The sequence below is a fragment of the Vulpes lagopus genome, chromosome 6 (assembly GCF_018345385.1).
Source record: "Vulpes lagopus strain Blue_001 chromosome 6, ASM1834538v1, whole genome shotgun sequence".
NCBI lineage: Eukaryota > Metazoa > Chordata > Mammalia > Carnivora > Canidae > Vulpes > Vulpes lagopus.
In genome coordinates, this window is record NC_054829.1 from 31,974,389 (window position 1) to 31,999,217 (window position 24,829).

At 50.5% G+C, this 24,829-nt stretch overlaps 1 protein-coding gene across 15 annotated transcripts in view; it reads left to right on the forward strand.

Moving 5' to 3' along the window:
* TMEM229B (transmembrane protein 229B) overlaps nucleotides 1–24,505 on the forward strand; it is a 40,730-nt gene extending 16,225 nt beyond the window's left edge. For 3 of the 15 annotated variants that reach the window (XM_041759491.1, XM_041759493.1, XM_041759498.1), the window contains exons 2-6: nucleotides 204–370; nucleotides 10,003–10,184; nucleotides 14,644–14,730; nucleotides 15,005–15,092; nucleotides 20,831–24,505. In XM_041759491.1, the coding sequence (XP_041615425.1) occupies nucleotides 20,849–21,355 (507 nt within the window). In that variant the 5' untranslated portion in view covers nucleotides 204–370; nucleotides 10,003–10,184; nucleotides 14,644–14,730; nucleotides 15,005–15,092; nucleotides 20,831–20,848 and the 3' untranslated portion in view covers nucleotides 21,356–24,505. Of the gene's footprint in view, nucleotides 1–203; nucleotides 371–2,691; nucleotides 2,712–6,993; nucleotides 7,416–7,438; nucleotides 8,588–8,616; nucleotides 8,753–10,002; nucleotides 10,185–14,643; nucleotides 14,731–15,004; nucleotides 15,093–20,827 lie in introns of those variants that run through there. The other 12 variants (XM_041759502.1, XM_041759496.1, XM_041759499.1 and 9 more) reach the window with 10 other exon arrangements.
* Nucleotides 24,506–24,829: the final 324 nt, after the last annotated feature.

Consider the following 24,829-nt stretch of genomic DNA (forward strand, 5'->3'; position numbering starts at 1 on the left):
CAACATTTTGCTTCTAGATTTACCAGCTAGACCCTCTGGGTTTTCAGGTATTTCTGGATCCTATGCAAGCAGTAGGAGTTTAAAGGTGTCTAGGACCAGACCAAGTGGCCCAATTACGGCCTGGCCCAGGTGTCCAGGTGCCTGGGCCCAGCCAGGTGAGTAACTGCATTTCCATAATAATCTGCCTCTTTTACTCCCACCAGGAGGAGCAGCTCCTTCCTCATTCACTTAACTGACACATAAGCAAGCGGATTCTTGCAAAAACTTCTCTGCTTTACTTGGACACAGTGGGGCATAAAAAGAAGGCCCTCTTGGTATCGTTAAGGAGCCTACGATAGAGTCGGGATACCAAACTTGGACCCACTGAAAGGTAAAGGGCAGATAAGTTGTCAACGCTGTGACCCCACCGGGCAGTTCAACCAGAGCTGTTCCATGTCCCTGGAGAATCAGGTGCCCTTAGGAGTTTGGGGAAGAGGGATGAGTGAGTTAAGGGGAATGCAGCGACCTTTCTTTGATGAGGGTCGTCTTTGGGCACCCAAGAACAGGCAAATATGGGTAAACGGAGGAGGGATGAGGGCACTTCAGGAGGGGAGCTGTGTGCACAGAAGTGGGGGGATGTGGTGTGGGTGGTGTGATTCCGGTGTGATGAATTACCAGCCGGCCTGGGTAGGGCCAAGAGTTGACGCAGTAGGCAGGTCCTACTCTGTAACCAAATCTTACTGAGCCCCTACCTCATGCCAGGCATTTTAAAAGGGAGCTTTTCCAGCTCTCAAAATAATACATATTCAGTATAGGAAGTTTAGAAAAACAGACATATAAAAAGAAAAATTCTAATGAGATTATTCTTTCATCCAGAGATAACTGGTTCACTGTGGTGTATTTCCTTCACTTGTTAGGTCTTTAACATTCCTCTGATATCAGACTTGTTTTGGTTCATCGATCCAGTAGCCCTTCTGATCCTTCAGAGGATAGTAATTGTACTTTTAAAAATGTTTCATTCTGTCGACTTTATTTATTTTGTTTTCTACCTATAACTTGTGTTCTCAAATTTAGTGCTGCTTTGGTGGTTTTGGTTTTTGTCAAATACTTGGTGAGTCTTGGTCATGTGTTCCTCTCTTTGTATTGTGAGGTTTTTTTCTTTTTTTTTCTTTTAAAGATTTTATTTATTTATTCATGAGAGAGGCAGAGACACAGGCAGAGGGGGAGCCTGACGTAGGACTCGATCCCGGGTCTCCAGGACCAGGCCCTGGGCTGAAGGCAGCGCTAAACCGCTGAACCACCCAGGCTGCCCTGTATTGTGAGGTTTTTCAATCACGGCTCTGTGAACCCCAATTCTGTGCCGATCTCCGGTTGTGGACAGGGGAGTGGGATGTGCCTACTAGGGACTGCTGTCTAGATGTCACCTTTGCCTCCCTGCCCCAGTGTCCAGGGTACAGCATGGGTGGGAGGGTGAGTAGGGGCCCACTTGCCCGCTGCTCCAGATCCAATCACTAACCACTCCGGGCTTCTCGTGGCTGCACCCCCACCCCAGCCCAACGTCCTGGCATAGAACCCTCAGCCACACTTGCTTGGGTTCAGATGCTAACCCGGCACTTATTAGTACTATGACTTTGGGAAAGCTGTGTAACTCTGGGTCTTATAAAGTGAGGCTAATAGTCTGTATGTCAAGGATTTTTGGGAAGGTTACATGAAATCATGCATGTAAAGTTCTTAGACTAGTGTCTGTCATGGATATGTGTTGTATGAGTGCCAGTTACTGTTCTTATTATTGTTATTACTTATTTTCATGGTTTTACTTTGGGCGGGTTGTGATTTCTCTATCAGTTTCTTCCCTTTTACTTTCCATCTGCAGGGATCCCATATCATTCCTTCTTGTTTTCTGGTGCTGTAATGGATTTATTCTTCCTAGAAAATGTCTCTTTCATCATGTTCTTGGGCCTTGGGGGAGACAGGCCCATGCCCCGGCCTTGCTGTCTTGATACAGTCATGCATTTACTTCGTGCTTTTTCTCTGAGGATATGTGATTGTGTTATTGTTACCCATAATACATACTTCGGGGCATCTGGGCCAGGGCAGGACTCACCACCAGGTCTGGGTTACCGGATGCTGACTCTGGCCTGTGCAGGACCAGGAGGGGATGACTTCTCAGCCTTCCTCAAGCTAGTTTGAGGCTGTTCTAATGAACGTAATGGTTCCTCTGTTTCCTTTGTCAAAAGGAATGTTAATTATTTTCAGCAGTCTAATTACGTGGCTAATGAGAGACTGACTGCGATAACATCCCTTTAATTACTCTTGCCTAACTGCTGTTTGGAGCCATTATTTTGAAAGTGTTGCAAGACTTGGTGCTTTCACAGTAGATGGAGCTGTCCAGCGAGAGCCTGAGTGAGGGGCTGGGGCTGCTGAGCTCAAGCTCAAGGTGGAAGTGCCTGGCTGCCTTCAATGCCCAGCCCGGTGGTTGAGGGCCTTCCCTCTGGGCCATTATTTAAGTGAAAGGGGCATTCGGATTGGGTCCTATGTTGAGCAGACCAGATGGAGACCGTCACAGCTCCTTCAGAGCGCCTCATTCCCTCACCTTTCAGGCTCTGCTTGGCCAGGCCGCCTCACTCAGGGAGGACCTGCACCTTGCCGCTTCGCCTGTTCAGCACTTGGATATTGAGTCCCTACTGTATGTTTTATCCAGGACATGGGGATGCAAAGATAAGGAACTCATGGTTTGTATAGCCTTCTAGAACAAAATTTTATCATGCCCTTCCCTTCTTTGCCCAGGAGAAATGCCTTATGTCTGTGTTGTGACCCCTACCACCTTCTCAGATTTGTCTTCTGTATTTGGCTTTCCTGTGGTTTTGCTGTGAAGTCTTTCAGTAATGGGGCCTTCATGGGCAGACCCTTGGAGGCAGCTCTTCCAAGCCCCTGAGTGGACTTGAGTAGGCTGGGAGGGGAGGCTCACATAAGACTTCCACCATGAGAACCCATTGCCAACTGTAGGTGGCTCATTGCCCTGGGTAAATGAAGTCCCCTACATCTCCATCTCTCATGACTGGTGTAAGAGAAAAAAGAGCTGGTGAAAACTCTTGGCCCTCCCATTTTCTAGTTGTCATTTAACTTCTTTTGAGCTTTGCTTGCCTCCTGAGGAAATCCAAGTTAATGTCTGCCTCACAGACTTGTGGAGGGGGATCGATGTGATGGCCTGTGTGGAAGCTGCCTGGCTTACAAGAAGTATCTAATAAATGGTCTGGACTTTTTAAACAACTCCAGGCAGAACCCTAAACTGAGTTATGACCAAAGACCCAGTGCTGACCTCATTCACCATGAGCCCTCTCTTGGCTCTTGGATAAAAGTCACTGTTCAGGCACTGGACAGAGACTTTCATGGAACAAGGGTTCATGGTTCCCCTGGGCTCCATCTCACCATGGTTAAGTAGGCCTGAGCCTGAGGAAGAGAGGAAGGGCATGGGGTGTCCATTCAGAAGAAAAGGATTTTCAAGAGCAAGAAAATGTAGCTGAATTTTAGGTCTGTGTGTTTGGCAGCCCTCTGGTTACCCTGGGTAAGCTCTAAAGTAGTGCAATTCAATAGAATTTTATTTGATGATGGAAATGCTTTATATCTGCACTGTCCAGTATGGTAGACACTAGCCACATGTCACTACTGAACACTGGAAATGTGGCTAGTATACAATGAGGGATGGAATTTTTTAAATTTTAATTTTATTTAAATTTAGCATGGAGCACAGCATGACCCAACACAGGGTCCAGCATGGAGCCCAACACATGGGCAAAACTCATGACCCTGAGATCAAGACCTGAGCTGAGATCAAGTTGGATGCTTATCTAAGTCACCAGGCACCCCTAAAATTGAAATTTAAATAGCCACATGTAGCTAATGTCTATCAAATTGGACAGTGCTATTCTGTAATTTGTAGAAAAACAAGGTAGGTGTGTACTAGTTCTTGGCTTAGACTTTTCCTCCAGGGTTTTCTAGTTTTCACATGTCCTCTTCCTAGAAGATTGTCAAGGTTGTTAGGTTGCTGGCAAGGGTCACATGAATCAAGGAGAAATAGCAAAGTCTGAGCAGTGTCCGGAAGGGAGACTTGGAGCCTCCAAAGCTATATACATCCTGCTGAGGTGGACACACCTTGCAAGGCATCCGACTTCTCTTATTCTCAGCTCTGACCCTCACTGTCTACAAGAGCAGAGTCACTGGTGTGCATGGCAACAGTGGTGGGCAGGTGGTGCTCAGGTATGTGATTCTTATGCCAAAGAGGTATGTTCCAAATGGGGGGCAATCACATGTGTTAGGATTTTCTTGATTCCAAATGACAGAAGCCTTAACAAGCTAGCTGGAGTTAAAAAGGAATAGTGACTTCCTTGTTAAAGTGAAGCACTCAGGCCAGAGAAGGCCTAGTAAAGTTACTTAAATTCTTTGGATGAGAAGCAGATGGAAATGTCAGGCCATCAGTCAAAAGATTTCACTTTCCTCTATTTGTAGAGAAGTGCATTGCCAAATGACTGACTAGGACCTGCCATTTCCAAGCCCTTCCCACAGGGGGAGCCTTCAGTTGTGCTGGGCATGTTTCCCTGGGAATTGGGAATTGGGGCTTTGTTCTGGCCCAGCTGACACGGTAGGGACCACCAAGTGACTTTGCAATCAGGGGCAGGCAATGTTTGACCCCCTCATTACACTAACTTTAGATGCTCTGGCCTGGCTATTTCTCAAACTTGTTTTGTTTTTTTTTTAATATTTTATTTATTTATTCGTGACAGAGAGAGAGAGAGGCAGAGACACAGGAAGCAGGCTCCATGCAGGGAGCCTGATGTGGGACTCCATCTCTGGTCTCCATGATCAGGCCCTGGGCTGAAGGTGGCTCTAAACCGCTGAGCCACCCAGGCTGCCCTGTTTGTTTTTAAGTAAACTCCATACCCAGCATGGAGCCCAATGTGGGGCTTGAACTAGAGCCCGAGATTAAGGCCTGAGCTGAGATCAAGAGTTGGGCACCTAACTGAATGAGCCACTCAGGCGCCCCTCAAACTTGCTTTCTTAGCTTACTCCTCCCTCAGGGTCTTTTCAGTTACAGTTCTCTCTTCCTGGAATGCTTTTCCCAAAGCTCTTTGAAACGCTTCTTTGCATCATCCTGATCCATTCCCATGTGCCACTGTTAGGTTTTCTTTTAATGATTGGCGGAGAAAATTAAAGACAGCAGAGCCAGGGGTAGGTTCGAGAGTGCTTTAATGGGGAGTACTCCCGGGCAAGGTTCGGTGACTTGGAGAGGAGGCCCAAGTCAGGGAAGTCGTCCCCAGGCAAACCGCAGGGGCAGGATGGGGGCGGGGCAGCATTCCGATTAGGGCCAGGGTTACAGGTCGTTGTAAACTAAGTTAGGTAGGGCGGCAAGGCGGCGTTATTGGGAGGCTGCTGGCCTCCGATGGGCCATTTTGAGGTCCCCAGTCTCACCAGCCCAACAGCCACCTCCTTAGAGAAGCTTAAGGCTTGCCCTCCAGCATCCAGTTTCTCTGTCCTCACCAGGCCTTTCTCCTTCTTTGTGGCCAACTGTCAGACATTACAGTGTGTCAACTAGCTTCTTTATTTTCTGTCTCCCCACAGAGCTGCAGGCTCCAAGGGGACAGGAACACTGTGGTTCACACTCAGTTCAGCGTGTGGCCTGCAGCAGGTGCTCCATAAATATTTGTTGACCACTGGAATGCAACACCTTGAATAAACAAATCAGCCTCAACAGGACTTCTTGGACTAGGTCTCTGGTTGTTTAGAAATCTCTGGGGTGGCTTGGCTGTAGAAAGCTGTGAAAAGCAGGGCACTGGTTGTCATTTGGGGGGCCCAGGCTTATCCTCCAAAAGTCCCAGTGGACTTCTTTCTGCTTCCACTGGTGAGGCTACAAAGAGGCAGGGGTTCCCAGGGCTCCAAAGGTGTGGGGTGGTGAGGGAACCTGTGAGACACCCTAAGGACATGGGCAGTAATAGGGAGAGCCTGGATAAATAAATTTCTGGTCACTTAGTCCGTGAGGCTGCAAGGCTGCTGTCTGTCCCTTTCTAGCTGACAGGAGGAGCCTTGCTGGTCTCATGTGACCAGGATTCCAGGGCCCCTCAGCTGCTGCCTGATGGGATCTGCATAAGAGATTATTGATGAAGGGGAGGTGAGGCGGCTCTTTACTGTAACACAGGCCTTGCTCTGGGACGGCAGCCAGGCAGCTAATTAGAGAGCCCAGCAGCTGTCCAGCCTTTCAGGCAGCGAGCAGCAGCTACCCTGTGCCAGGGGGTGAGATGGGGGGGTAAGGGAAGGGGCTGGGGTCAGAGACCACCCTCCAAGGTGTAGGGGATGGGTGGTCTGGGTTTGTTCAGAAGGGGACATTGAGAAAAGCACATAAAGTAAGAGGGGCTGGATGGGGAGAAGGAAGGAAGGAGAGGAGGGTGACAGGACAGAGAGTGGTCTGCAGGTGAGACAGAAAACAGAGTGCTGAGATGTCTGGCTGGCAGTGAAACCCAGATTCCAAGGAACCCAGATCCCTAAATGAGGGGACATGGTGTGGAAGGACAGAGTCAAATGGAGTGTGTGGACACTCTGTCTCCTGTCTCCAGCAACCTTACCTCTGCCAGTCCGGCCCGAGGCCCTGGGTCTCCTTGCTTCCCAAGGGAGCTGAGCAGACACAGCCTTTCCCCTGGGGCATTTGGAATTCCTGTTGCATGTGTACTTTAGCATGGGAAGTTGCTGAACCCACTTGCATTTCAGGATTGGTCTTACTACAGGACAAGTGAAAGCCGTGGTTCATGGTTCGGGGGCATGTGGGAAGAACCAGGGCCCTTTGAGCTCCCCCAGTGGGTTTTTGGGGCATTTTCTCTTTACTCTGTGGGCACCTGGGGTGGGGAAGGTTTGGGGAAGAGGAGAGAGGGAGAGGGAAGAAGGGATGGTCTTTTCCTGCCTTTTCCTGCCTCCAGTCTCATAGATTCTGAGCCATGGAGACAGAGACGGAGACCAGACAGACAGGACGGACAGGGTGGAGAGGGGGTAGGTTTGGTTGTTAGGTCCTGGCCAGAGAAGTAGAGATTGAATCCGCAAGCCCAGCTTACCCTAAATAGTTATAGGGGAGGGGAGAGAATGATGCAGGAGCTGCTGGTTAAACCTCTTTGGAAATGAATGCTATGCACATGAAAACTGGATGTGCCTTTGGAGAGTGCCAGCACATTGTAAAAATAACAGAATAGGCATTGTTATTCTCTGACCTGAGCCTGAACTTGGCCCCTTGCCCACGTAGGAGCCTGCACTTTCTCCCAGGATGCGTGGGACGCTTGGTTCCTGCCCCCAGCCTTCTTCGTGTGACATGTCTTCTGTATTGCCCAGACCCAAGGCACCCACTCGTCTGTCCTCACCTCTTGGTCTAGGAGATGGCTCTTGGAGGTGGGAGAAAGAGAGTGAGCATCCTCCTTTCTTCCCTCATTTGCAGAGACAGCCCTGCCACTGTAAACCAACATTTATGGTGCTTTGTGGGAGACTGGCCTTTCATGACGGTGGCCTCGAAATTAGAGAAGAATACGAGATGTCGCTGTTTAGTTAATAACACTGGATAGTGCAATCACCCAAGAATTAAGCTGGGCCCTTCTGGAGCTTGCTTGTCCATCCATCCAAAAGAAATTCCTTGGTCTTGAGGAATTCACCATGTGAAGGGGGAAACAGAGAATAATAACTTTTTTTTTTTGACAATAATAACTTTGACATGGGACATTATGCTTCAGGATAAGGATGTTCAAAGTCCTGTGGCCACATTAGTGATGCAATAGCTGAGGGCTTAGGAGGATGGCATCACAAAGGAATGAGGAGGGAGCTGGGTCTCACAGGAGCACCTGGGCATGTTGATGAAGCTGGATGGACAGACTCAGGGCTGTATGTTTACAAATAAGCAGCTTACAGAATGGACTAAGTAGATTATAGTGAATGAAAAGTGCATGCAGAGGCATGGGAAGCAGCTCGAAGGCACGCTGTATGGAGAGAGGGCTGACTCTGGAGCCTAAGGACCAGGGTTTGAGTCAAATATGTAGATTTGGCCTAATCTTTTAATGTCCCAAGATTCAGAGTTTTCATCTCTAAAATGGGGCTGGGGGGTGGGGTGGGCGGTGATGATTCCTGCCCTCCCTGCAGGAGTCTTGAGAGAATCGTGAGAGATGATATACTCAAAAAAGTCTTAAGTTCTGCCCACGTTAGTTGCTATAAGGGCTCTTCACACATTCTTGTTCTCCAGAAACTTAGAGCTCAGGCCCTGCACTCCACAAAGGAGCCTCATGCCATTTACACCAGGGACTTCCTCTAGGGGACCAGGGAGTGTCAGAGGGGGTTGGGGACAGCTCGTGCACATAGAGACAGAGGTGGGACTCCTGCTAGACTATCGCCTCCTCATCCAGCCCCCACCAGCTCCCTTGGCGGAAAGAGCCTGCAGACCAGGAAGCAGGACGCGTCCTGTGCCAGGCCCATCTCGGAAGGGAGCCTGTTCTGACCGCAGCGGCTTCATCTGCCAGGGGGGCACTTCAGCCAGCAGCAGGCTCCTGGGCTGACTGCAGCAACCAGCAGGCTGTGCTATGAGGATGTGGACGTTGGTTTCTCTTTCTCTTTTGTCTTGTGCTTGCTGATGCAGGCTGCTTAGGGCTCAGGGAAGGGGAAGTGCCGTGGGTGGGATTGAACTCCCCAGGCACAGGTCATGGTGGTGCTGGGGGTAGAGGGGTTGTCGGACATGCCCCATCAAAGCCCTTTCCTCCAGGTAATGGGTATATGCCAGGCAGGCTGGGAGAAGGGGGAGGATGGACAGGTGGGGCAGGTGGAGGCTCCTGTGTGCGGAGGAGCCTGAGAGGGCTGAGCCGAGCAGGGCAGCCTACTGCACTCTGCTCTCCTCCTTGTCTCAGTGCGTCCTTGTCTCAGTGCGGAGGCCTCTGGAGCGGGGGTGGCGGGTGTGGGTGCACACCCTCCGGGGCCACAAGCATATACGGATACAGTGAATTTTGGTCCCAACTCCTACCCTTTCACTTCTCCGACTCCCCTGTTGCCTCCAAAGGGCAGAGGCAGAGTCACCCCAGCTCAGAGAGCCTGAGAGGTAGGGGCAGGGGGGAAGCCGGCTGTGGGCACCAGCTCAGGTGGCACCTCCACGGATGACCCTGCTTGGCCATCCACATAGCAGGCGGGGGGATGGTGCCAGCTTCCACCTCATCCTGCTGTAGGGGCACACTGGACCTGAGCTCTGTCCTCAGGCTCATGCAGATGGGGCTGCATCCAAGGGGTTTTCAGAGAAGCTGCAGGACCTTCACATTAAAATCAGGATCTTTATCAAATGGTCGACTCTTAGGGATATATTAAAAATGTGTATGTGGCCAGGGGCATCCTAACATCAGGTTTGTATCAGCTTGTAGCCGATTATTGATGCTCATAGGAAGGGCCTTAACAAGAATAGTGGTAAAATAAAGTGGGATATAAGGGTGGTGGGATTGTGGGGAGGGGGTCTTGCATACATTTTGTTGGGGTGCTCGTTTTCCTGTATATGGTTGTGCTTGACTCCCCAAATGCTACAACAAATGTCCTGTGCTGTCTGCATTCTGTGAGGTTCTTGACCGCCCTTGAGAACAGATGTAGGCACTGCAGGGCGAAGGTGCAAGTGTAATTTGAAGCTAAATGAGAAAGGCACTGGAGTCTAAAATTATACCCCCTCTCAGATTTACAAATGTGTACACATTTACTCACAGGGCAAGAAGCCCTAAGTCCTAACCCCACGTGTGAATCGCCTGGGACCCATCCCAGGCTGTCATCGCTGGATTAACCAGACCTGAGCAAAGAGGACAGCATAAAGGAGGTAGTAGGTTCCAAGAGAGGAGCCCAGTGGGCGGGGTGGGATGACTACCCGGTGCTGAGCCCGGAGCCTAGGCAATTGTAGTGTTTGCCTTGATGCTGCCTCTCCCACTGGCCTGGTGGCTCAGAGCTGGGGCAGTATAAAGTAATGAACACCTCCTCTTTTATTCCCAGGGACACATGGAAGCCTCCAGCCTACCAGCCAAGGATCAGCTGAGCCCTGGGGCTGATGTTTGCCTACACTGCTGAGAATGGCACCAAGGCCCAGCCAGGCACCAGGACAAAGGTTAACCCGGGACACTCCTGGACAGTGATCCTGATGTCTGTTCTGAGCCGTGCACTTAAAGGTCTGACAAGTGAGTATGTTATAGGCCTTTGTCTATGCTGGTGAGACAGGGAAGGCTGGTGATCCCTGGGGTTTCCAATTCTGAGCCTGTGTTCTGTCCGAGGGCCTGTCACAGGGCTGTAGTTCTGGATAGGAACAGAGTGCCCAGCAGTTTCAGGTCATGCCACATGCTGGAGCCATCTTATAGCCACATGGCCTCTAAAATATGGGCCAGACCCAGATTGACTGACGTGAGTGATGTCAGACACCCAGCACATGGGAGAAGACGTCTTCCTAAATTCTCTTTCTTATCTGTAGGCTCATGGATGCTTTGAGCCTCAGGCTTTACCCTTGTGTAGTGAGAACTACCTCATCTGGGATTCCAGAGCCATTGAGTGGCTCACATTGGCCTTGGGTAGAGCATCCAGGGCACTGGGAGGCACAGGATTTGTGGTGCTTTAGCCTCTATGAAAGTGGCCACCAAGAAAGAGGACAAAGTCTTCTGCTGCTTTTGGCCTGTTGAGGGTCTCCTCCTAAGTCCAGACAAGCTGTGTGTAGAGCGAGAACCCCCTGACCTTTCTTTCTGGTCTTGACCTCTGGCTTTTCTTTGATGGTACTTTAAAAAATGATGATTGGCCGCTTTCCCAAGCTCCAGAGGCCTGTCTAGTCTAAAGGCTGTTGTCGGTCTCATGCAGACAGTCCCACTGTGGGTCAGGGAAAGAACTCCCCTGAAACACAAGGCAGGGAGAGCTGGTGCTCTTGCAGTCCTGACAGGACAGGCTGTTCGGGAGCTGCTGGGCTGGTCCATGGGAGCCCAGAGCCTTAGATTCCATGCAGGAGCTTGCAGGGAAAGAAAAGGGGAACTAGGGATTTCTCAGCTTTAGGTAGATCTTGCCATTTGACAGATTTTTGTTTTGTTTTGTTTAAGATTTTATTTATTTACTTAACAGAGAGAGAGAGAGAGAGAGAGAAAGCACACAAGCAGAGGGAGAAGCAGGCTCCCCGCTGAGCAGAGAGCTCAATGTGGGGCTTCATCCCAGGACCTGAGCCGAAGGCAGAGATATTCACCCAACTGAGCTCCCCAGGGGCCCCAGTCAGTTGACAGTTAAAAACTCAGGGCTGGCATCTATTTCTTCTCTCAGCCTAGGCTTGCAAAATCAGTTTGTGGTTGGAGGGCCTTGCAGGAAGCATGTGTTTGAGTTGGTTTGTAGCCAGGGTGGTGTGTACCTGAACTGCGGGAGTCAGGGGGAGGAACAGAGATGACCACGAGGCCAGGGCAGCAACACGGTGACTCAGACCAGAGACTACTCTCCATATAATGCAGAATTCCCCAGGGCAGCCAACAATATCGGTCTTAAGACTGCTGTACCCTTTGGCCCAGTGATCCCACTTCTAGAGATACTCGTTAAGAAATCTTTAAGAAATAGTCCCAGAGATCCCTGGGTGGCGCAGCGGTTTGGTGCCTGCCTTTGGCCCAGGGTGCGATCCTGGAGACCCGGGATCGAATCCCATGTCAGGCTCCCAGTGCATGGAGCCTGCTTCTCCCTCTGCCTATGTCTCTGCCTCTCTCTCTCTCTCTCTGTGACTATCATAAATAAATAAAAATTTAAAAAAAAAAGAAAGAAATAGTCCCAGAGAAGAAAAGGACTGAATACTTTTGTTACAGGCATAAAAAAGATATTTCTTGTGGTGTCATGGTAATATTGAGAATGGGAAACAATTGCCCTCTCTCTACTGAATACCTGGTTAAGGAAATTATAGTTTTCCACCTGGTGGAGTATCACAGCACCATTGTAATAGTGAGAATATAGGCAATATAGCAACTTGGAAAAATTATTATGATATACTAAGTGAAAATGTCAGGTTACAGAATAAGTACATTAAGATAACTTGTAAAATAAACACATGAGAGAGATTGCCAGGGAAAAATGATAGTGGTGGCTAGCCTGGTGGGATTATGAATTCCTTTTCTATGATACATGGATTTGCTTCCTGTAAAACTGAATGTAATCTGAATGAATACACAACATACCATTAATAGTGACTTTCTCTAGGATGTAGGGTGATGTGGGACTTTTGCTCTCTAGGCCATTCCTTTCTGTGATATTTAAATTTTAGGTATGAACACATGTGACTTTTATAATTGGGGAAAAAATAATAAGGATGTTTAAAAATGTTAGAACTGAAATTTTAAAAAGACTGTATTTCCCAAGAAAGAGAAGAGAGGAAGGCTGAGGCAGCTAGTTGTTTATCCCTGCCCTCATCAGTGTTTATACCTGCCCTGTGTGGGCCCATCCATGCATTCATTTGTTCATTCATTCAGGACACAGGTATTAGTTAAGTTTTATTGCCAGGCACTGTTGTAGGCACTGGGCATCCAGTACTGAATGAGACAGAGCCTGGTGGAGCATTGTTCTAACTGGGGGAGGTAGACAACAAAGGAGTAGCAAAATAGCAGAAAGTGAAAGCGGTATGAGAACTGAAACAGGATGATGTCAGTGCTGGGGAGGCTATTTTGGATTGGAGACTAGAGAAGGTTTCAGGGGTGACAGTTGAGCTGAAATCTGAATAACAATAGAGAGGCAGCTGCATGAGGTCTGGGAAGAGCCTTGTGGACAACACACAGGATGCCCAGCCTGAGACCCCCATCCACCACGGGGTGCCCATCCCTGCCTGAGCCCTCGTGAACCTCTGTGCCAAGCTGACTCTGTTCTCCAAGTCCGATTGCCCCATCATGCCTGCCAGCTAGGATTTGCTTAGCATCTGAGGCCTTCTAAAATCCTCCCCAGGCTGCTGCCTTGTGTGGAGTGGTCTGCTGCTGCTCCAGGCACTGGGTTTTTCTGGGCAGTGTGATGCTGGTCACTGCTCTTGGCTGGTATTTGCATGGCTGGGTTGGGCCATCTGAGATGTCCAGCCACACGGGGGTGGGCTGGCAGTCAGGGAAACTCTGGGTAATGTGTGTCCTCGTAAAAGGTCTTTGAATGGCACGTGCCTTGAGGCCCTCAGAGGTGGCTGCCACTGTGGTCCTCTGAGGGTCAGCTATGACTCTGGAGGATCGTCAGTTGGATCTTACCAGAACTTGGCCTTAGACCAGAACTTGGCCTCTCAGAATGTGTTGGAAGCCTTCAATTGCTCTGACACCAGTTCTGAGCTTCACTAATGATCTATCTAGATGCTCACATCCTTCTTGCTTCCTATTGCCTCTCCATATACCATTCTAGCCTTCCAGAAGTAGAAACTCAGAAAATGGTGTCGCCCACCGAGGAGCCTGTAGTCAGCTTCAAGGGCAATGCAGTGTGCTGAGAAGGATCTGGAGCCAGACTTGCTGGCTTTGAGTCTGAGTTCTGCCTTTTATAGCTGTAATTATTTAGCTTTCTCTTTCTCAATTGCCCTATCTATAAAATAGGCTTGAGTATTATGTGAGTTAATACATGGTAAGTGTAGAGAAGAGTGCCTGATTATTCCTGTGATATGGGAGGTGGAGGGAGGACCATCCCAGGGGAATTTCCTGGGGGATGCCCATAGCAAGGAAGGGTGGAACTCTATGGCATCTGGGTTAGCCAGTGACCACAGGTATTTAGCTCCACTTGCTTCCCTTTTGGCCCTGGAGCAAGTCCATGTGTTCTTCCCACCCCACCCCACCCCACCCTCAACTTGACAACCACAGAGGATGCTCTGGATGGTTTCAGACCTTGCATCTTTCAGCCAGATGTTAGGGCAGCTGCCCACTCCTCTTTGATTCCACTCACTCTGAGCACAGAGCCTGCCAGGGAACTGGACTCAGCGTCCCCCCATTGCCTTGTTCTCAGGGGCCCCCCAGGGGAGCTGTGTAGCTCCCCAGTACATGGAACTGTAGCAATGGTGGCACCTGGAAATGAAGAAGTAAATGAGATGAAAGAGGAAGTCCTGCCTAGTCTGATTGCATGGAAGAGGAATCCCAATTTTCTAGCAAGATCCTCCTCTGGACAGAAATTCCCAGAGTCATTGTGTTGTGGCACCTTAGCTCCCTGGAATAACATGGGAGTTTGGGGTAAAACCAAAGGCAGTCATCTCCTTTGGTTTTGCCTCCAGCCTATCTTGGACTTTTATGGCATTCTCTTTGTCCCTCTCAACTTGCTCTGCTCTCTTTCTCAGGAATAGCTCAGCAGGTTCCAGGAGCTGGGGAGATACTCTTAGGGAGTAAGACTCTGAACTCCTCTCCTGCAAAGCACCTATAAGCTGTCCCCTTAGAGGGGCAGTGCCCAGCTCTGTCAAGTTACCTTGAGTTCCGGCCCTTTACTGGTTCACAGACCCTTTTATCAACAAGTAGACTCTTATACTTGGGTGCTGTTCCCCAGTATCCTGCTTGCAAAACCATCCTCAGCTCTCCAAATTCTTTTCTCCTGTTTCTATCCTTGCCCATGCTCGCCCCTTTACTTCACTTTGAGTTTTGTTCCCCGGCTGTCCTGTCTCTGTGCCACGGTCCTCAGGATGGTTGTGTCTGTCACCAGGAGAAAGAGAGGCCAACGTCCAGTGAGCTGCTGGTTCTTCCTGATGCAGGCCTTCGCAGGGCTTTGGTCCCAGTGCTGAGCCAGGAGGTACTGGGAGAGTCTGGGGCAAAGGGGTTTAGGTGGGGGGAGGATGGGGGTCTGTTGGGCCAGCAGAGGGTGGGGGAGCTTGTCCTAACTCAATGTTTAAGCACTCTTGCAAGTATTAACAATGGGTTCAGGGAGTGGAGTTTTGAAAATCCAGTCAAACCAACGCTGCCCCGAATGTTAGTGCCTGTGCCACCACAGTGTGAGTGGCCATCCCAGCTGATGACACTGTCTCATATCCCTTTTCTCTGTCTTCACCCCCATCTCCTGGCCCCAGTCAGGACTTCCAGCTTCCCTGTTTGTCTCGTGTGGAGTAGGCGTGTTCTTCTGGCACAATCCCTCGGACGTGGCCTGACCTTGCCTAGGTATGCTTCCCCTCCGCCTACCCCTGTTCTTCGAAGTATGGAAGATTCCAGAAATGGAATCTCGTCCTTGGGCTCACCCTGTTCTTTTGCCCCCATCTTCTCTTCTGTTCAACGGCTTGCCCTCCTTCACCCTTTAACAGCTGCTCCTTCCATCTTACTTCTGCTCGAAGGGTTTGGAAGTCCAGCTCTTCCAAATCATCTGCTCTGGGGGATGGGGGAGGGGGGGGCGTGACCGGAACCCCTGAGTTGTTACTGGCTGGGACATCCTTGACCATGTGTCTAAAGACGAGTTCACGAGGCAAGGAGAGCAGGGTTTTAAAGTCAGCATTAAGGTGGGGGCAGACCTGAGAAATCCACTAGTTTTGTTAGGCTGCTGTGTCTGATGAACAGGGAGCCCTTTCCCCTGGCTGCTGTGGGCCAGAGGAGTCAGAGCTGGGCGGCAGGTAGAGTGATCTCCAGGCCACCATAGCCCCACCTACCTCCAGTCATGGTTCTTCTTCATTCTCAGTGAGTTTCCCTGGAGCCTGGGTCTGTTCTCTTCCACTCTGGAAGGCTAACAACCAGTTGGAGTTGCAGGATAAAATGATGGTGTGAGAAGGTGTGCAAGGAACACTAGCCCTTTCATTTCACCCTTCTTGTCAAGCCTGGACCTCAGAGAGTTAGTTCTGAGGACCCCCCCCCATTAAAACTCCTGAGCTGCACAAAAGCTGGAAGCTCACCTTGCCTCTCCTCAGCTCAGTCTTTGTTCTCCCATGGGCTGTGTGGGCGATTATTGGTTTCACAAGGTTGCTTGGCTGCTGGGTTGTGCTCTGGGTGGAGGTGAAGACCTGACCTGCTTGGCAAGGAAGGTTGCCCAACAGCTACTAAAAGCAGGGGCAGAATGACCCAGCCTCAGGTAGGAAGTGGCACTCAGAGCTGGAGAAGCCGACCAGGAAGCCTAGCTCTGTGGCAGAAGTGACAGCCACCTTTTCCTGAGCATTTGCTGTAATCTTAGTAGTGTCTATCTATTAGCTCATTCATCCTTACAATACCCCCAAAAGTAGTTACTCCTATTATTCTCTCTTTCCCTGTAAGAAAACCGAGGCACAGAAATGTCAGGGAACATGTCCTACATCCCACAGGTGAAGGGTACCAGGAAATTGGAAAGGAAAAGGCAAGGGGGAGACCAGGAAGTTAGGATCTGGGGCCCCCGGGCTTAACCACTTCATGCTATTTAAACCATGAATCATGGTTTATTGTTGGTGATGGCTCAGGAGGGAGGAACCCACATGAACTTTATAGGACATCAGGTTTCCTGAGGTTCATTTGCTTGGCGAATTTGTTGAACATCTTCTATATACAAGGCACAAAGATAATTAATACGTGGTCATACAACAAATGTTTCTAAGATAAAATTTTATTTTTATAAAAATGTATACCTATTTGTTAGACATTTTAGATTACACAGAGAGAAGCTTAAAGAAGGAAATAAAAATCACTTGTGATGTCACCAGAGATGATTATGATTAGTTTTTTTGTACATTTACATGAATGTATGCTTTTGGAAAATCAAAATCATGTTAGTTATTCAGTTTTGAATGCTGCTTTTTTTTCCTCTTAACATTATATTAGATATCCATCAAGCAGCCATTAGTGCAAAGTGCAGTGCTAACTGTTGTCACAGAAGTGAACTGGGTCCAGAGGTAGACGAATGAGGCAGTGGAGGAGGAGCTGAGCCTTGAAGGAAGATTATGGGTCATGGGCCAAGGGTTGGGGGGTGGTGGTGGCAGTAGCAGCTCAGAAGGGCACCTCAGGTAGCAAAAGCAGTAAGATCTGAGGCAAAAGTGTCTCACAAAGGGCTTTGCCAGCCATCCCTGGGGGCTCAAGCCTCACTGTGTAGGTGGATAAAGATACACTAATGGGCCTTACTTGGGAAGAAGCATCAGATTTGTGTTTTAGAAAGACAGCTATTTCCATATATTCTTTCTTAGTGATAGCTGAATTGGAAAGGAAAAGGCAAGAGGGGAGACCAGCTGGCAGATGATTGGGGGCATCCAGGTGAGTGATGGTGACAGCTTGAAGCAGAGCAGCAGCAGTGAGAAAGGGGAGTCAAGAAGAAAAGATGATTTCAAAGATATTTAAGTGGTAGTAAGGACAGGAGGTAATGGCTGACTTGGCAGCTTTGCCATGTGACTTGCTTTGACAAATAAGATGTGGGCATAACTTAACCAGAGTTATGAAAAGTGTGGTGCAGTAGGGCTTGCTTGTCCCTGTGCCTCTGTGCTTGCCGTAAGAAAGCATGCCAGGGATGAGAGACAAGTGAATCGGAGCCACCCCAGGTAAGGATAGGACACAGGCCCCAGATGACCAGCAGTCTCATGATTGAGGCCAGCCAAGATCCACCAACCCAGAGACGTGCAAGCTGTAATAATAAATGAGAGTTGATTTAAGAGTTGAGTTTTGAAATGCTTTGATATGTAGCAATTAAGAACTGATTGAAAAATGTCTTTTTTGACATTTGGCAACAGTTGAATGCTGTTTGCCAGGCACTGTTCTAGACACTGGGGATGTGGTGCTGAACCAGACAGACAAAGTCCTTATTCTCAGGGAGCTCATGTTCGGGTAAGGATATAGCAGAGAAAGCTGGAATGACCCCAGGGCCTCTGGCTGCTAGCTAAGTACAGAGTGGGGTCGCAGGAGGAAGACAAGTTTTGGGGGAAAGATGAGTTTGATTTAGGAAAGGAGTTGGAAATGTCTATAGGATGCTTAGGGGGAGGTGTTCAGGAAGGAGTGGGATACATAGGTGCAGAACATGGGAAAGATGTCTGCATGGGGACTGGAAGTTACCAACATAATAAAAAATAAGGAAATCATCTGGACCAGAGAGAGACAGAGTAAGTGCTTTGGCTATTCAGAGGAGGAAGAGAGGCCTGCGGCAGTGGGGATGAAGACAGTTTTATTCTGAAGGTACAACCCTGGAAGTTGGGTTTGTACTTGTGGATGGTGAGAGGAGAAAGGCACAGGAAACACTCAGATAGGATCTGCAGAGGCAGGAAGGAAGCCCAGGAGAGCCAACCTGTGAGAATAAGGCTGAAAAAGGAAGCTGGAGTGAGATCCTAGAGAGTCTTGGGTCCCAGGCCAAGGGTACTGTGGTGTTTCATTGGGAAATGGGGGGGCCCACTAAATGTTCCGGGGGAGGGGAGTGACACTAGGCACACATGTTTAGGAGATGATCAGTAGTGTGTAGTGGGATGAGTACTAAAGTAGAAATCAGGAGATGTGGATTCTCATCTCAGCCTTTCCATTCATTGGCCCTGGGATATGGGACAGACGACCTCTCTGAGCCCCAACTGTCTCTCTTAAAAAAATGGGAGTTAAACTACTTGCCCTTCTCATGATCTTAATTTTGTAAGAAACAACAACAAAAATGTGAATGAAAGTGCTTGGAAGAACACAAAGCAATGCCCAGGGCAGGGCTGGGATGGTCTAGGTATTACTGTGACTAGGTCTGCTTTAGCTGAAAAATGAGGCTGGGATTCCCAGACAACCAGGCAGATTGCAGATGTGTCTTTTTAACCTCTGTCCCCTCTCCCACCTTGGCAGAGGTGTCAAGCCTGGGGTCCACTGGCAGCTGGCAGAGCTGGGATTCCCGTTTTCATGCTCTGCCTTCCTATTCCTGATGCAGCCCTGAATTCTCCCCCCATCGCCCCCTCCCTGCCCCCACATAAGCCTGCATTATTTAGACAGTGCCTGCCCCCGAGAGGCCTGTGCCAAGGCCTGTGCACAAGAGCCACTGCCCTCGGGGAGTATGCAGGCTAGAGAGTTGGATCAAGACAGCAAATGCCTTCTAACAAGAAGCAGGGTAGCATGGGATAAAGGGCCAAGTGAGTCACCCAGACAGTCACTGATGGAGGGCAAGGGAAAGCAGAGAGGTCTGTGGGCCAGGCCAGCCTTCAGGGAAACAGGATGGGGCCTTAAAGCCCGATGGGGCTTATTAAAAGAGAGGAGGGGAAGGGAATAAGAAGTAGAGAGGAGGACTCTCTCCTGTCAGCCCACTGGTTTCCTCTCAACATGGAAATTAAACACCAAAACCCACTTAATGGAGCAGTTAAAGACAAATGTGACCACAAGGAGCTGCTGCTTTACACCCATCAGGATGGTCATCATCAAAAATATAGAAAATAACAAGCGCTGGCAAGGATGTGGAGAAATTGGAAGCCTTGTGCATTGCTGGTGGGAATGTAAAATGGTACGGCTGCTGTGGAAAACAGCAAGCCGTTCCTTAGAAAATAAACATAGATCCAGCAATTCTACTCCTGGATATAAATCCAAAAGACTTGAAAGCAGAGACTAGAACAGGTATTTGTATACCCATGTTCATAGCAGCTGTGTTCCCAATAGCCAAAAGGTGGAAGCAAACCATTAATGCATGGACAGATGGATAGTACAATGTGATGTATCTAGATAGATAGATCACAAAGGAATGAATATTATTCAGCCTTTAAAAGTGAAGGATATTCTGACACATGCTACAGCATGGATGAGCCTTGCAGACACTATGCTAAGTGAAATAAGCCAGTCACAAACAGACAAATGGTATATGATCCCACTTAAAAGAAGTAACTAGAGTAATCAAATTCACAGAGCTAGAAAGTAGAATGGTGGTTGCCATGGGCTGGGGAGGGGTTGGGAGTTAGGGTTTAATGGGTATGGAATCAGTTTGGGATGATGAAGTTTTAGAGATGGATGGTGGTGACAGTTGCACAATAGTGTGAATGTACTTAATGCCACTGAACTATCTACTTAAAAAATGGCTGACATGGTAAGTGTGTACATGTTAACACACACACATACACAAAAGACATGTGATAGGTTGCTTAGAAAGATCTCAGAAAGGGATGCCTGGGTGGTTCAGTGGTTGAGCCTTTGGCTCAGGGCATGATCCTGGAGTCCCAGGATTGAGTGCCTCATTGCGCTTCCCATAGGGAGCCTGCTTCTCCTTTTTTTTTTTTTTTTTAATTTTATTAATTCATTCATGAGAGACACACACAAAAAGAGAGAGAGAGGCAGAGACACAGGCAGAGGGAGAAGCAGGCTCCATGCAGGGAGCCTGATGTGGGACTTGATCCCGGGTCTCCAGGATCAGGCCCTGGGCTGAAGGCAGCGCTAAACCGCTGAGCCACCTGGGCTGCCCCCCTGCTTCTCCTTCTGCCTATGTCTCTGCCTCTCTCTGTGTGTCTCTTATGAACAAATAAGTAAAATCTTAAAAAAAAAAAAGATCTCAGAAATATGAGTGATGTGGAGTTGTTTGAGAAGAAGTGGAGGAAGAAATGGTGATCTCAGTGGATGGGCCTGATGAGAAATCAGCTAGCAATGGAGGTAACTGGTGGGCCTGGACAGCCAGCTCTTCCATTGACCACAGATAATCCAAGAAAAAAAAAAAAAAAAAGCCTAGGATGTGTAGCAGACACCTCCTTCCGAGTATCATTTGAATAGAGTTGGTCAGAGGAAACCAGAGGGACTTTTAAGTGTCGTCCCTTCCTTTCTCATGCCCACCTGGCCAAGGTAAGGAATGGGGAACAAAGTAAGGGGCATGAAATAGGGCCAAGAATCTGGTAACCAAAGAGAAAGTAGAGGCAGGTTTGGAATCCCTTCCAGCCTGGTCATGCCAAGACTTGGGCTGGGCACGGGAGGGCGGGAGGAGGGGTTTCCTCCTTCCCTCCCTGCCCCCCTCACCTGTCACCTCTGTGTCCCAGCAGCCAGCCCCACTCGGCAGCATGGCATCCTCGGCCGAGCCTCTGACGGCGCTGTCCCGCTGGTACCTGTATGCCATCCACGGCTACTTCTGCGAGGTGATGTTCACGGCGGCCTGGGAGTTCGTGGTGAACTTTAACTGGAAGTTCCCGGGGGTCACGAGCGTGTGGGCGCTCTTCATCTACGGCACCTCCATTCTCATCGTGGAGCGCATGTACCTGCGCCTGCGCGGCCGCTGCCCGCTGCTGCTGCGCTGCCTCATCTACACGCTCTGGACCTACCTGTGGGAGTTCACCACCGGCTTCATCCTGCGCCAGTTCAACGCCTGCCCCTGGGACTATTCCCAGTTCGACTTTGACTTCATGGGCCTCATCACCCTGGAGTACGCCGTGCCCTGGTTCTGCGGGGCCCTCATCGTGGAGCAGTTCATCATCCGCAACACCCTCCGCCTCCGCTTTGACAAGGACGCCGAGCCCGGGGAGCCCGGGGGCGCCCTGGCCCTGGCCAACGGCCACGTCAAGACAGACTGAATGGGGCTGGTGTTGGGGGGGCGCTCACGGACCGGGCGGACGGAGGTTCCCAGCTGGCGCGGTTACAGCTCCCGAGCAGCACAAGCCCTGGCCCGGGACCGGCCCCTCCCCGCGGCGCCCTCCGCTGGGGGCGGGGCCGGGGGCGGGGCCGGGGGCGGGGCGGGGCGGAGGTAGCCGAGCGACTCTGGGAAGCCCCGCCCAGCTCAGAGGCTGGCGGCCTCAGGCCTGTGGCTGAGCAGCGACTGGACGCCCCCCGCCACCCCCCCGGGTGACTTTGGAAGCAGCAGGCCCTGTCCTGGCTAAGAGGCTCTGAGAACTGGGCAGAAGGTGGGAGGCAAGGCCCGAGGAGGCTTTGGGCTGCTGCGTGGCCTCCTCCCTTTCACCTGGTTTCGTTGGGCTTTGGCTGGTTCCATTAGGCAATATTCAGGTGCTTGCTTGCAACCAATACCTCCCCCGGGGGCCTGCTGAGCTGCAGCCTAAGGAGAGACTGGGCAGCCAGGAGGCTGCTTGGCAGCAGAGCTGGTGTGCAAGGGCTGGAGGCCTTCCCTTGGCTCCCCTCCCCTCCCCCAGGGCTCCGCTGCTCCCTTGGCCTTCTGGGCGCCCCCCCTGGTGCTGGATTCCCACCAACCTTGGGCTTTTGGAGGTCTCAATCCCTGTGTGTTCGGTGGCGTTTCCCCCTTTCCTCTCTTACTCTCAAGGCCTTTACCACTAGCAGCCCTTTTTCCGTGTCAGTCACCACGCCGGCCCTGTTCCCCAGCTCCCTGGCCAACACAGCAGCTGCCAGAGATAGATCCCTGAGGGGGACCCTGCCCACCCTCTTGCCGTCTTCCCGTCTTCCCTCCGATGACTGGGAAGTTCGCTTTTACACCTCCCCACCTGTCTGGTGGGCTGTGGCAGCGCCCCCTGCTCCCTGCTCCCCCTTCCCGCAGTGGCCCAGCTAAAACTGAAGAATACCCTTCCCAACACACAGGCCAAGATGGGCCTCCCCAGACCCACAGTGGGACCTAGAGACAAATCAGTTTCGGGGAGCTGGGGGGTGGGAGGGGAGAAAGCATATGGTTTCTTTTCAAGCCAGTTGGAGTCAACAGAGCTTTCTAGAGGAGGAAGAAGCGGGTATCCAGTGTTGGAGACCCATGGAGAATAAGGGAAGGAGAAAAGAAGACAGCCTTTGAGCTTTGGGAAGGTCTTTGGAACATCACTAGTGGGAAGGAGTCAGCTAGTTGTGCCGTAGCTCCAGCCCTGCAGCAAAACCTCTTCAGGGTGACCCCTGTCCCACCCCTCCCAGCAAGGCTGACCCTTTGAGCTTACTCCTTAAACAGTATTGACCCTGCCATGCTCATGGGCATTGTAACCTTGGTTGCCCCCACCTGTCCTCTGGGGCAGGTCCATTGCTGGCAGTGGACAGGTGAAATCCTCACTCCAGCCCACTCTGGCTCTGTCCCCACTCCCTGAGGGAGAGGTCCATCAGAATGCAACCTATGCCATGGTACATGGTCTCTTGACCACACTAGGACTCTTAGAATTAGCCTTTCCCTTTTTATAGATCATTAAAAAATGATAATACCACCTGTGGAGAGAATCTCCTCTTCCTTGCTCTCCTGCTTCGCCTAGACTGTGTACATAGCACCAGCCAGGGTGTGAGCCAGGGCTGGTGGGCTGGGGATGGGCAGGAGTGGTATCCTGGGATTGGGAGAGAGGCTGGGAGACTCTGCCTTTGACATGGTTGTGTTGTGCAGCTCGCCTGTCTGGGACAGGGTGAAGGGCATTTCCCAGCCTCTGTTTCCTGGCCAGGCTCTTTAAATCCAGGCATGAACTACATTCTGCAGGGCCCAGACCTACCTTCGAATTTACTGTGGCCCTAATTCCAGGGCTTTGGGGCATCCAGGGATTCAGGTTTCCATCTACAGGTGGAAGAGATTCCAGAGGAAAAAATATTGTCTGGATTCCCTGTTCCCTCTAGGAAATTATTTCCGTGGATCTGTCCCCTAACTCTGTGGTATCTCAGTCATCTGGACCCCCAACACCCTTCCAGGCCCCTCATGGGGGCCCCCAGACCACACTACCCACCTTTGCCCTCCTCTACCATGACCGAATCTGTGGTCAGCTTGTTTGATGTCTGCCAGCACAGGGCCTCCGTGATCTCAGACAGAGCAAGCCCTCATATGGCCCATCAGGTCTGGCTACTCCAGATGTTGCCCCGTGGGCATTACCTGGCACCATCTTTTCTCTGGGCCCTACAAACTCTCAAGTACAGGAGGTTCCAAAGTAAACCTGACTGCCTGATAGGTGCAGAGCATTGTCTATCTGCTTTATCCAGGTACCCCATGGCTCTTGCTGTCCCTCATAGGGCACAGAGTCCCTAGCAGAGGGAGGCAACCATCCAGGTCTTGAGCTCAGGGTCTGCAAGCTCATAATCCAGCAGAGGTAGCCCAGACTTCAACTCTAACTTTTCGGGGTATCTTCAGGGCCCTCATCCCCTAGTGCTCAGGCACCCCAGCTCTGCCAAGCGGTGGGGGTGCTGGTGGGAAGAGTCTGCTTACTGTTTGTGAACCTCCAGTGTCCTGGGTCTCTCTCCACTGGACATGGCAGCATTTCTGAGTGACAGATTGCCACGTGCTGCCCTGCATGGTTGAAATGCTTCTGATGTCTGCTAGGCATCCTGTACCTTGTGCCCTGTCCCCTCTGTTGCCAGTAAGTCACAATGGCCTATGCTTATCTACAGCAATAATACATAGAGAGTGCCCATGAAATCCCCTTGTCTTAGTCCCTCACTCTCTGCATGGGTCTCCTTGGGGAGGTAGTGCCGAGTGGGTCAGTTCCTGAGAACCTGCATATATGAAGCTCTGGGCTGTGTAGACATCATCAGGGGCGGGGGGGGGGATGCAGAAAGCAGAGAGGCCTGGCCCACCAGCTATGGCTAAGGTGGGGAGAGTACCTTCCACCTTGAGGCTACCACAGACCCAGAGCTGCTACAAGTCCCAGCTCTCCCACTTTAAAGTGGTGGGGGGGGGGCTGTCTCCCAACTTCAGCAGCTCTTCAGGACACAGGACTGGTTTGTGCACCCATTGCCTGCTCTGTCTCCATTGGTCTCTTTGTCTCTTCCTTTTCGCCTTCATGCACATCAAATATACTGGTGTTTGTGTTCCAGGACTGGCTCTGATCCATCTCTATTTTTTTCTATTTTGGAGTCCCTTTTCTAGGGGCTGCTGGAGGCCAAGCCCCTTACACCGAGTCATGCTGCTGTCCTAAACCAAGAGGGCTGCTGGGGAGGGCAAGTGGCACTTCCTGACTGTCTTTTTCCCTTTCTCTGCTCTGACCCTCCTGGTAACCAGAATTCTCCACCTAACCCCCCTCCTCCTCACCAGTAGCATAAACCTGGCCCATAATCTTACTTTGGTCCTAGGCTGCCCAGGGAGGCCTAGGCAGTTATCCAGGTTGGCTGCATCAGCTCTGGAGATGAGCTCCTCTTGAAAC